Genomic DNA, 11,608 nt, shown 5'->3' on the forward strand with positions numbered 1-11,608 from the left:
CTCCCTCCCAACCTTACACCAAGAACCAGAATAAGTACAAAGAAAAACATTAAGGTAAGTTCTCCCCACCATTTACCCGTGGTTAGCAGAAAGCAAAGAGATAAATCTCTCTTTACACCAACTAATTTTTGCACAAAATATGTACATGTACCCAGTTGCATAGTGCCAATTATGAAGTATATTTGCCAAACTAATGATCTGTGGCATTTCTCAGGAATAGGATGGCACCAACTTTGGCATCTAGCAGTCCAGAACAAGAATCCCAGGCCTGTTTTGTGACCCTGGATATCTCTAAACCTCCCTGAGCTTCAGTTTCTTGATTCCTAAAGAGGTAATTAATGGTACCTGATGCAAAAGATTAACACTTCAACAACACTCCAAACACTTGGGGTAATAAAAGAGGAAATCAAAAGAAATAAGCTATTTTTAATAAGAAGACAGTGGAAAAACACTGAGTATCAAAGACTGTGTGACATAGCCAAAGAAGTACTCAGGAAGTTTAACTTTCACTGCAGTTTTTAAAGAACAGTAGAATACACACATTAAGAGGTTAAGGGACTTGGCCAATCTCACAAAGGTAGTAGTTTACCAGAGTCTAGATCTAACAAATGGCCTGATGCCCCTCCAATCCTATGTTGGGTCTAGTTACTCATGTGCAACCTTAGACAAGTCATTTAACCTCTGTTAAGCTATGTATAAAATGGGGATAAGAGTAATACCTTGCAACCACTGAGGATTAAATGAGTTAACTACAGGTCAAGTGTTTAGCATTGCCTGGCATGGAGTAAGTACTTTATAGTTAGAACTTTTTATTTCTAATTATTTCCTTGCTCACACAGGACCCTGTACATTTCTCAGCAAGGAAGAAAGACTGATTCCTCCTGACATTCATGTATGTACCCCAAAAGACTTGAAATTCAAAATTTATACTTTTCCCATTATTGGCATTGCCTGTTTTCCTTTACTTTTAAAATTTAAAGTAAATTTAAAGACAACAAGGCTGGTCATTAAAGTTTCCTGCCTCCCTGCTATACCTCAATTTTACTTCCATAGACAACCACTTTCAATTCTTTCAGCTGAAAAGGTTTTAACCTCCGTATCTCCATGGTCCATGATTTGAGTTTAGCCATTTCTTACTAGCTCCCCACGAAGGAAGATAAGCATTTACTTTTCACCCTGTTTAACCTTACTTCATTCCACTATGGTATAACTGTAGATACACCATGATTTTTTTAAATAGTTTTGTGTTTCCCTTTACAGTTGTACCATGTATTATGCTGATTTCTCCTCTCTTGCACAACCTTGTTTTCCCTAGACTTAATTTTTTCTACTTTTTAAATATATTTCTCACTGACTTCTCATTAGTTTTTTCTTCTTAATATCTTCAAACATAAGGGAGTGTCCTCATCTTACCAGGGAAGTCTCTCCTGGAGCATTCTGCCCGATTCCAGTGAAGCCTTGTACCTCTAGGCCTACTATGTGCATGGCTACTATCTTGGGATCTCCCTTCACCATCATCTGGATGATTCACTTAGCTTCTCCTGTAAAATTCCCTGTTTCCTAGTTCCCATGTCTTCATCCTTAAATCCTCCTTTTGGTGGAGTACCTCCTTCAATAACTTCAAGAAGGATTATGATAAAACTTCAAACTGGTTACTCAGTGCAAAAAGATCTAGACAGTCTAATTTTTTTTAGATGTTCAAGCAATCTTTTTAGCCTCATTCCATCCTTATCCTAGAACCTTTTTGGAGATTCTGCATCATAAATCAGGGCGATTCTCGACTTTCCCCACTGGCTTGGAATTCAACTTTTAAAAAAATCCGCCAGGTCAGTTACCACTCACCCATCTGCGTTCTAGTCTCCAAAATGGGTACTTCTATCTCCTTTCGCCATATAAGTCCTTATGGGCTTTTGGTGTTCTAAAATCCCCACACTGTCATTTTACAGTAGTATTTGGTGAGGAATCAAAATTGAGTATGTAGGTTTAATCTGCTTTTTTTTTTTTTTTTTTTACTGTTGGTAAATCTATATCACTGACCATAGAATGGTAGAACTTAAAATATATGAAGCGTTGGCTTTGAGACAATCACAGAAATTGTAGTTTGTTAGGTTAGAGCCTTTCTAACCAACCCTGATATAATACGAGCATAATAAGAACTATAATAATATAATTCTGATATAAGAACTATAATCAAGCAGCCTATTGAAGAGCTGAAACTAAATAGAGCCAGAAAAGCAAAAAGAAAACAGTAAAATTCTTCCATTTTCTTATCTAATATTCCTTTTTAATCCATTTAGATGGCAAAAGTAGGAATCAGTACAAATAGAGCAGATCTATCTTCCTAAAACCTCAAGCATTTTTAGAAATCTAAGAGTTGGTCAGGTAATACTGAGGTCCAGTAACAATCCAGAACAAACTGGAAAAGTAGTCAAATGAAACACGAGGTAGGATTAAGAAAACACACAAAAAAACAACCTGCTATCATAAGTCACCCTCACATATATTCCCAGTTTGAGCTGCTCTTTCAGCAATGACTGAAACAGAAATATAACCTTTGGTGGCGTTTATCTCCTACTCTGTTTTGGCCAGCCTCCTCACTGACCTTAAATTTGTCTTCAAAATTGAGTGTTGTCTATTTTTTCCCCCTTAAAATAGCATTAATGTGTCAGTGACCAATATGCTAGAATTAAAACTAAACTTTGTGTGAACAACCTAGACTGACATTAGATTTTTTAAAGGAATTGAGATGTAAATCCTTGAATTTTTAAAGACAAGCAGAAATGTTAAGACTTAAATCAAGGTGTTTTGTGGTCCTTTTTTTTTTTTTTTTTTTTAAATAAAGAATCATTTGTGAGGCAAAAAAGTTCTCCCATGACTTTTTTTCTCCCCTACTCCAATAATGGCAGATCCTTATAAAACAGGGGTTTGGAAAAAAGGCATGCTACTCATGTAGTGGCCTCAGAAGTGTCCAAAGCTCCTTCCAACTGCCTGTACAGAGCCTTGGCTACACAGGAAAATTTGCAGTCTGGCTCTAGTCCTGGATCCCTAATTACAGAAATTCTGTACAACAGAGACTTAAAAGCTCTCATGAACCATAAAGAGTCAAGGAGTGTGGAGGCTGGTGAACACGTACCTGGCCTCCCTCAAGGAGCAGCCACCACCTTTGGGCATCAAGGAAGCTATCCAGTGATTGCCCCATGCTATTAGCCAACCTACCTGTTGATAGATGAGTTCCACAAGTTCTTGCAAAGCATCATCTGTTGTAACCCAGCCATTCAGTGTCTCTGCAAACTGTTCAATTTCAGTTTCAAAACTGCCAGGCTGCTCTGTAAGATGATTCAAAAAATCCTGAACATATTCTGACAAAGTGGGATAATCCTCACAACCATCCTCATAGGATTCCTATAGATCAAAAGGTTAAACATAAATTAATCCATGCAACTGGCTAAAAAAACATGAAGCAGCTTTGAGTTGGGATGTCTCTAGCTCAAATTATATTTTTTAAGAATCCTTAACCTGATAAAATGTGTTATTTTCTTCAAAAAGTTAAGTCCACTTCTTCCTTGCCCAATAGCCAAAATGTTATAATAGAAGGGCTTCATCTCGCTGGGTAGAGAATTGTCTTCTCACCTCTGGTAGATTTACAAGACGGCTGAGAAATAAAGTTTAAACCAACATTTCATTATAATACCAAGATCAAAATTAAGATTTAAAGATACACTAAGATCCAGGATTTGTTTCAAAATGGGAGGGGGAGAGGGACCAGAGATATAGAAACAAGAATGGCCACCTGTTGCTAACTACTGAGGCCATGGGCATTCATTATACCATTCTCTATCCTTGTAGATATTTGACAATTTCTATATTGAAAAAAGAAGTTTGTCATGTGTCAATCCCCAAGGACATGGAAATAAATATATAGTTAAGTGACTATAAAATATCATAGTGTACAGTGGTAGGAGACTTGCTATGTCCAAGTTTCCAGCCAATCTTGATAGTAGCAACAGTTTCCAATTAATATCTATCACTACCACCCCAATGTTCATAGCAACATTATTTACAATAGCCAAGGTACGGAAGCAACCTAAATGCCCATCGACAGATGAATGGATAAAGAAGATGTGGTACTTATATACAACGGAATATTACTCAGTCATAAAAAAGAATGAAATAATGCTATTTGCAGCAACATGGATGGACCCAGAGATTATCATACTAAGTGAAGTCAGTCAGACAGAGAAAGACAAAGATCATATGATATCACTTACATGTGGAATCTAAAAAAATGACACAAATGAACATATTTACAAAACAGAAATGGAGTCACAGATGTAGAAAACAAACTTATGGCTACCAGGGAGGAAAGGAGGGAGAAGGGACAAACTGGGAGAATGGGACTGACATATACACACTACTATATATAAAACAGATAACTAATAAGGACCTACTGTATAGCAAAAGGAACTCTACTCAATACTCTGTAATGACCTACATGGGAAAAGAATCTAAAAAAGAGTGAATATATGTATAACTGATTCACTTTGCTGAAACTAACACAACATTATAAATTAACTATACTCCAATAAAATTTTTTTTAAATATACCACTATCACCTTTAAGTAGTTCCCAACCTTTTAATTAAAAGAACACAAAACCATATTTTAGTATTATTTAATTTTTAGAGAGACTTACAGCCAATAAAAATTTCTGGGAAGACAGACAAGGGATAATAGTAGTTACATCTGGAGTGAGGAAAGATTTATGTTATAAATACAGACCCTTTATTATGAAATTGTGAAAGCAGTTAAGCATTATAAATGCATGTATATTAAATAATTACTTAATGTTAACCACAAACGTGTGAATTTTACAATTAAAAACTAGTTTAAGTTTCTGATATACAGTTTAGAGTTTTACAGATTTGTAGTATCCTACTATTAATGACAATGAAAAGCAGGAAGTCTACAGGTCCCAGTTGATGGTACTGATTTCTTAACTGTTCCTATCAAACATCATTCATTGTGGCAAAATGCAGTTTAGAACACTGATTTCAGTCTTTTTTTTTTCCAAATAAGCATAACTCTTTTAAGAGAATTTGAAGTGTGAAAGTAAAAGAGGAAAGTAGAGCTGTTCTGAAAAAAGCTGAAAAGGGGATCCAGGGCCTGTTGTTTCAAGCAAAAAGGGAGACACAGTATTCTGAACAGATGAGCACTCCAATGTGTTTGAATTAAAGCTTGTATTAGTTCTCTAGTACCAGATTTTTTAAAGTATACATTTCTTCAGTCTTCAATGTGAAGTCAAATGGCTTCCAAGCAGAGGAATATTTAAGTTTTATTTTTCTTAGAAAGAGTTCTGTGACAAGAGGTTAGGAGGGACATCAACTAGAAAACTCACTTCCGGGGGGAGGCGGTACATATGGGGGGATAGGGGTATATGGGAACTCTCCGTACTCTCCAATCAGCTGTGCTGTGAATCTAAAGCTGCTCTAAAAAACAGTCTATTAATTAAAAAAAACAAAAAAGAAAACTCACTTCCCAGTAGGTACTTTGAATACACTGTCAAGAGATGAGAACCTAATCCAAAGCAGTGGGCTAAAAGGAAATGATCACTTAGGTGGAATAGTCGAGACTATTTTAGTTAACTTGATTGGAAGCGGGCAAGAGTGTGAAAGAGGAAAGTGAGTCAATACACCACAAGCTTTTAGCCTGAGCAGCTAGTTAGAATATAAAAGTATAAGAAGAGGTTTGCAAAAGATAAATTCTTTTTCGTTCTTGAGTTTGAATGTGAGATCCTCAGAAAAGGTCAAGACAAATGGAAACACAAGCCTGGAGTTAAGAGGAAGAATTAGATTCCAGAGTTATCAACAGGCAGGTTGGTGATGGTCAGATTCTAGGGGATTCTAGTATCACTAAGGGAAGTAATAAAACAGAAGACAGAACCTCAGAGCCTGCAGTCTGAGGGAAGGAGGAATGGTCTCAAAGTTGGGAGGATGAAGTACTGCCACAGAAGCCAAAGGAAAAGGTAAATGAGGAGAGGTGCTCATAATAGCAAATGCTACAGAATAATGTCATTGGTTAAAATCTGAGAGAATGATGGTTGCAGAGTCTTAGGAATCAGAACTATGCACACAGAGAAAAAACCTGAGTAAATTAGTATCTTAAATATTCAGTTTTTATAAAAAGGAAGAAATCCTGAAAGACTGAAAAGGTACCCTTGGCACCTAGAACAGGACCCACACTGGGAATTAAACCTTATAGATCATACTGTGGTCAACAAAGTCTATTTAGATGAGGTTTAAGAGGACGATAGATTTTAAAACCCAAACAACATCAGCATCTGTCACAAAAATAATATCAGTACAATTAAGAGGATCAGTCTGCAGAGGTTTGAACGGTCAGTGAGAAGTAAAGTAGTACCAACAGTGAATAATTTTTCATTTTGGAGAATATCACTATTGAAAGGCAGAAGAAAAACTGGGCAGTAAGTTGAAGGAGGATGTTCTTAGCAAAAGCTGGGATTTTTTTGTGCATGTGGGGGGGGGCGGGTTGTCTCTTAATGAATGCTTTATCAACTCCTATGTGGAATTTTTGGTTCTCGTAAGTGAACCATGATTAAGTATTCAAGATGTAATGGCTTACCTGAGAAGAAGCAATGGCCAGTAATAGATGGATACAGCAACTCATTGGTAAGAAGGCATGGTAAGCAGTAAAATTCTAGCAGTGGGATTAGAGGAAGGATTGAAGATAAAAGGCTTGGAGTTTTAGAAGGGTTATGAAAGCACAGCAAAAGACTATCAGAAAAAATTTAAAAAGCATGCATTCTTGAGAGCAGATCCAGCTCAATGATACCAGGCAATAGCTTCTCATGTGTGTAACAAAAGCAGACTCAAGGAATTTCTGGAAACCCAGCTAGGAGACCACTAGAATAGAGGCTCTACAAAGACAAGAATTTTTGTCCATTTTATCCACTGCTGTATCCCCAGCCCTTGACTCGTGGTAAGCATTCGACTTTTATTTTATTTTATTTTTGGCTGCGTTGGGTCTTCATTGCTGCACGCAGGCTTTCTCTAGTTGCGGCGAGTGGGGATTACTCTTCATTGCAGTGCATGGGCTTCTCATTGTGGAGGCTTCTCTTTGTTTCCCAGCACGGGCTCTAGGCGCGCGGGCTTCAGTAGTTGTGGCTCACGGGCTCTGGAGCGCAGGCTCAGTAGTTGTGGCACATGGGCTTAGTTGCTCCACGGCATACGGGATCTTCCTGGACCAGGGCTCAAACCCGCATCCCCTGCATTGGCAGGCAGATTCTTAACCACTGTGCCACCAGGGAAGCCCTCAACTATTTCTTAATGAGTGAGTGACTTTGGATTATGGTTACTACAAGGAAAAGTTTCTCTCATAACCAGATTTTATCCTAAGACTTGGGAAAAAACAAGGATTTTGCTGTTCTGTGACTAACTGGATTGAGAAAAACTCCTAGCTTTGACAGAGGGTAAAAGGGTAAGGCCCGAAAATTTATCAGGGCAGGGGTAGCAAGCTTGAATGCTTATAGAATCCAGGTGGATTACAGGCAAATGAAGTAAGCCAGTGAGCAAATTACAGCTTACACATTCTATATAAAGGGGCTGCCTCTATTCAGCTCCAGCCAACTCTGCTCTACCAAAACAGCAGTCCAGTATGGCCAGATCTTACGGATTTCAAAAGAAACCAAAAAATTCAGATTTGCAATACCTAATTTAAGTACTGGTAAATTATAAAGCCCCTTTTAAAAAAACTCAGGGCCAAAAAAGACACACCTGCAGGGTACACGTGAGCCACAGGCTTCCAGTCTGCAATCTTTTCTGGCAAAATGAGTGCAGCAGGATCTCAGGAGACCAAGGAGCACCTAAAAGATGGCCGTGGCTCAAAGGAGGTGGACTAACAGGGCTCAACACACTGCTCTCAGGAATCACTTGAACTATGTATAAAACTAGTTGGCAAAGAACTGCAAAAAAAAAAAAATTGCATCCCTCCCACCATAAGATAGCCCAAATCAATAGCAAGACAAACAAATGAGGAACATTTGTGGTTCTTAAGGTAAGTATCCTTAAGAGTTATTCAACTACTCACAGCTCTCCAATGGTTCCTTTCTTCTCTAAGCCAAATACAGTTTTGGGGCAAGAATCCAGCTGCTCTCATTTCTACTTTACCTGATTGATGGCCCATTCCACCCCAAATCAATTGCTCTTCCTACTATGCCTATATTTTCCCCTCTCCAGCCCCAAGGTTCTTCTTAATGCAGTCTAAGATGCATGAAGTTTCTAAAATATGGAATAAAGCTTTCCCATGCTTTCTATCAAATATGAAAGTCAAGTCCCCCCATTCTCGCCCCAAAAGTAACAAAAAAAGGTGTGCCACCATTAGTTGATCAGATACATTCAAATTAAAAAACTAACACCCATCCACCAGAATGGCTAAACTTAAATAGCAAATACCTAGTGCTGACAAGGAATTAAAGCGACTGGAAACCAAACAGTACTCAACACATACATTGGAACAGTCTCTTTGGAAAAATATTTGGCAGTCTCTACTGAAGCTGGCTACCTTGAGTCCCAACAACTCCACTCCTAGGTATATACCAAACAGAAACAAGGGCAAATGTCCACCAAGGCATGGACAAGAATAGCAGCCCTAATCGTAAAAGTCCCAAACTGAAAGCTACCCAAATGCTCATCAACAGACAAATATTCACACAATGGAATGCTATGAGAATTAGTCACCTCCAATTACATGCTACTATATGGATTACTTTTGATATTGAATGAAAGAAAAATATATTTTATATGACTCCATTTATATGAACTTTGAACAGAGGCAAAACTATTGTTCAAGCAAAATAGCGGTTACCTTTGGAGAGCAGTAATGATTAGAAGGGGACAGAGCGGGCTTTGGGGGTGTTGATAACTTAATGTACACTATTCTGTATATTACATGTCAAAAAATGAAGACCGGAAAAATAGGACTTATGCTAAAGTATTATCATTTCTTCAATCCAGAATGGTCCCTGCCCTACTTATCTATAATTAATTGCTATGCATTTACATAGCACAACAAATTCCTTTCTATATATCCCAATCGTGCTTGGTGTTTTTTCCTGCCATTTAAGTGTGATCAATTTCTAAAATTCTTACGTTATTGACAAAGATGACTCTGAAAGTTTAAAACACTTTATCAAAAGTTTAAAACACTCCATCAAAACTCCCTACATTTCTACATAACTGTTAATTAGAACCAGAAACACTTCTATTTTAACATAACAGAGCCCAGATGTGTATTTCTCAACATTCAAAAACCTACCTGAATTAGTCTGCAGCAAAACCATTGATAATTTACCCTAAAGCTACCAATGAATATTCAGCTGTCCTACTAAAATCAAAAATTAACTTTGCCAGGCCACTATTCTATAGGTTGTCCATAAAGTCAGGACACAGACTTTAGTTTCATAGACTGAAGATGTCCTTGACCACCTTAAATTTATTAGACTAGAGATGGTCTATAGATGCTGGAAATACAGCAGTGAACAAAATAGACAAGATTGTCTACTCTTAAGCTTACATTCTGATATCTTGAAAATAATAACTACAAAATACATTCTTGAATCAATTGTTTCATGATTTCAATAAATTCATACAATGTTTTATGTGTGGTACAGAAAGCACACCAGTATATTGATAAATGATGCAATAACCATATTATTCCAATAATATTAACCTAGAGTTGCAGTAAAAGTGTACTTACTGTATAATTAGAAGAATAACTTGATGGGTAAAATTCAGGGGCGTTCACGGACAGCTTAGACATTAACACAGGAGCTGCAACCACCTGGGGTTTAGCCATTGTTGACTCCGAATTCTGCTGTGGGCTATTATCCTGCGAACTAGGTGGAGCTCTCAGGGGCCTCGTTTGTTCTGAGAAAGGAAAAAAAAAATCGGTGTTAGATGCGTTCATTCCCTTGTATAACAACTTACTGTACACTGAGAAGCCATCTGAGCAGGGATGGTTTTTAAGTCAAACAAGAACCCTCACGAAATTTAAGGTTATCGCCAGGATATGCGCAGAGAGCCTACAAAAAGGAACAACAGACTTGCTTTAGCTCATTTATGAACAGACCTGCTTCCTTAATAAACACTTGAGGGCTTATTTTTCCTTTTTTTTTTTCTTTTTAAAGTCGGTTAAAAAGAGATGGTTGCCCGCCTAAGGCCTCCCTCTCGGGGGCTGGGGAGGGGGAGGCGATTTTTACTTCCTCCCGGGACAACAGAACTCAGGAGACCGCGCACCGGACCCCTCCCCCAGCCCGGGCGCACAAAGGATTCCAGCGGCCACCTTCCAAACCCCGTTCCGGGCCCGTCCCCACCCCGTAACAACCGGGTCCCTCGGGGAATGCTTTCGGGGAACCGGGAGTAAAGAGGAGACAGAGCGCCGCCCTCGCGCGCGCGCGCGCGGAGGGCCGTGGGGAAGCGTTTGGCCCAGGAGGACGGGGTCCCCTAGAGCGGCTCCGTACCTGGGAGCGCCCCGGGCCGGGGAGGCCTCTGGGGGCCGGCGGGGACCTCGCACTGGGCCCCTGGCGGCGGGGCCGTCCTGGGCTGGCGCAGCGGCGGCGGCTGCAGGAAGCCCGGGGCTTTGGGCTGCGGCGGCGGCGGGTGCCGCGGCCGCTCAGCAGGCCCAGTTCCGCTCGGGAAACCGCCGCCCTCAGGCCCGCCCCCTCCGCGGCCCAGGCCCAGGCCCCGGCTCCGGCCCCGACCAGCACCTGGGGCCCGATCGAAACCGTCCGACATGCTCCTCCTCCTCCTCCTCCTGCGGGGGCCACCGCCGCTGCGCTCGGAAGAGGACGCCGGGAGAGGCGTCGCAGCCCGGCTCTCGCCGCCGAGCTCACTGGGGCCTCATGGAGGAGGGCGGCGGGCCCCTGCTCGGCTCCTCCGCGCTTCGGCGGAGCGGACGGCAGCTTGAGCACCCGCCAAAGCCGCCGCACCAGAGCGCCCGGCCCCCACGGCTACCCTCCGCTTTCTGATTCTCCCCCAAAACCCAGCTCCCCCGCCTTCGGCGCGTCGGGGGCGAAGGCGGGTCACAGCGGCCCCCCGCGGCCCGGAGGCCCCGTTCGCGGCGGGCCGGCGGCCGCGGTCCTGCAGGCTGCCGGGAGAGGGGCAGCTAGACCGCTGGACAGCCCTCCTCGCCTCCGGCCGGGCGAGGGCATGTCGGGCGAGGGCCGGGCTCGGGGCGAGGGCATGTCGGTTCCCGGGGCGGGCTCGCTTACCCCTGGCGGGCCCGGCCTACATGAGGTTCTATGGAGAGAAGTCACTGACGGTTGATGCCAGGAAAATAAAAATACGGGGGGAGGGGCGTGGAGCCAGAGCCAGGGTTCGTGGACGCGCACCTCCGTGGGCGCGCAGGTGTGTTCAATGACCCGGCGCCTGCGAGACCGGAGGACTAGTCGGGAAGGGGGCTCTGGAAGCTGCTCTGCCACCTGCTACGTGAGCTGCGGGGAGGGGAGTAGGAACAGAATCAAAAATGCCCCCCACCCCGGCCCATCTCAATTCACTGTAGATATTTATCACAGTAGGTCACACTGTGACCAAGCT

At 41.7% G+C, this 11,608-nt stretch overlaps 1 protein-coding gene across 3 annotated transcripts in view; it reads right to left on the reverse strand.

Annotated features, from left to right (window-relative positions):
* PAIP1 (poly(A) binding protein interacting protein 1) overlaps positions 1-11,306 on the reverse strand; it is a 29,431-nt gene extending 18,125 nt beyond the window's left edge. The window contains exons 1-3 of one of the 3 annotated variants that reach the window (XM_060142927.1): positions 11,284-11,306; positions 9,771-9,940; positions 3,217-3,402 (exon numbers count right to left, since the gene is read on the reverse strand). In XM_060142927.1, coding sequence (XP_059998910.1) covers positions 3,217-3,402; positions 9,771-9,869 — 285 coding nt within the window. In that variant the 5' untranslated portion in view covers positions 9,870-9,940; positions 11,284-11,306. Of the gene's footprint in view, positions 1-3,216; positions 3,403-9,770; positions 9,941-10,533; positions 11,051-11,283 lie in introns of those variants that run through there. The other 2 variants (XM_060142924.1, XM_060142925.1) reach the window with 2 other exon arrangements.
* Positions 11,307-11,608: the final 302 nt, after the last annotated feature.

This window comes from Lagenorhynchus albirostris, chromosome 3 (genome assembly GCF_949774975.1).
Source record: "Lagenorhynchus albirostris chromosome 3, mLagAlb1.1, whole genome shotgun sequence".
NCBI lineage: Eukaryota > Metazoa > Chordata > Mammalia > Artiodactyla > Delphinidae > Lagenorhynchus > Lagenorhynchus albirostris.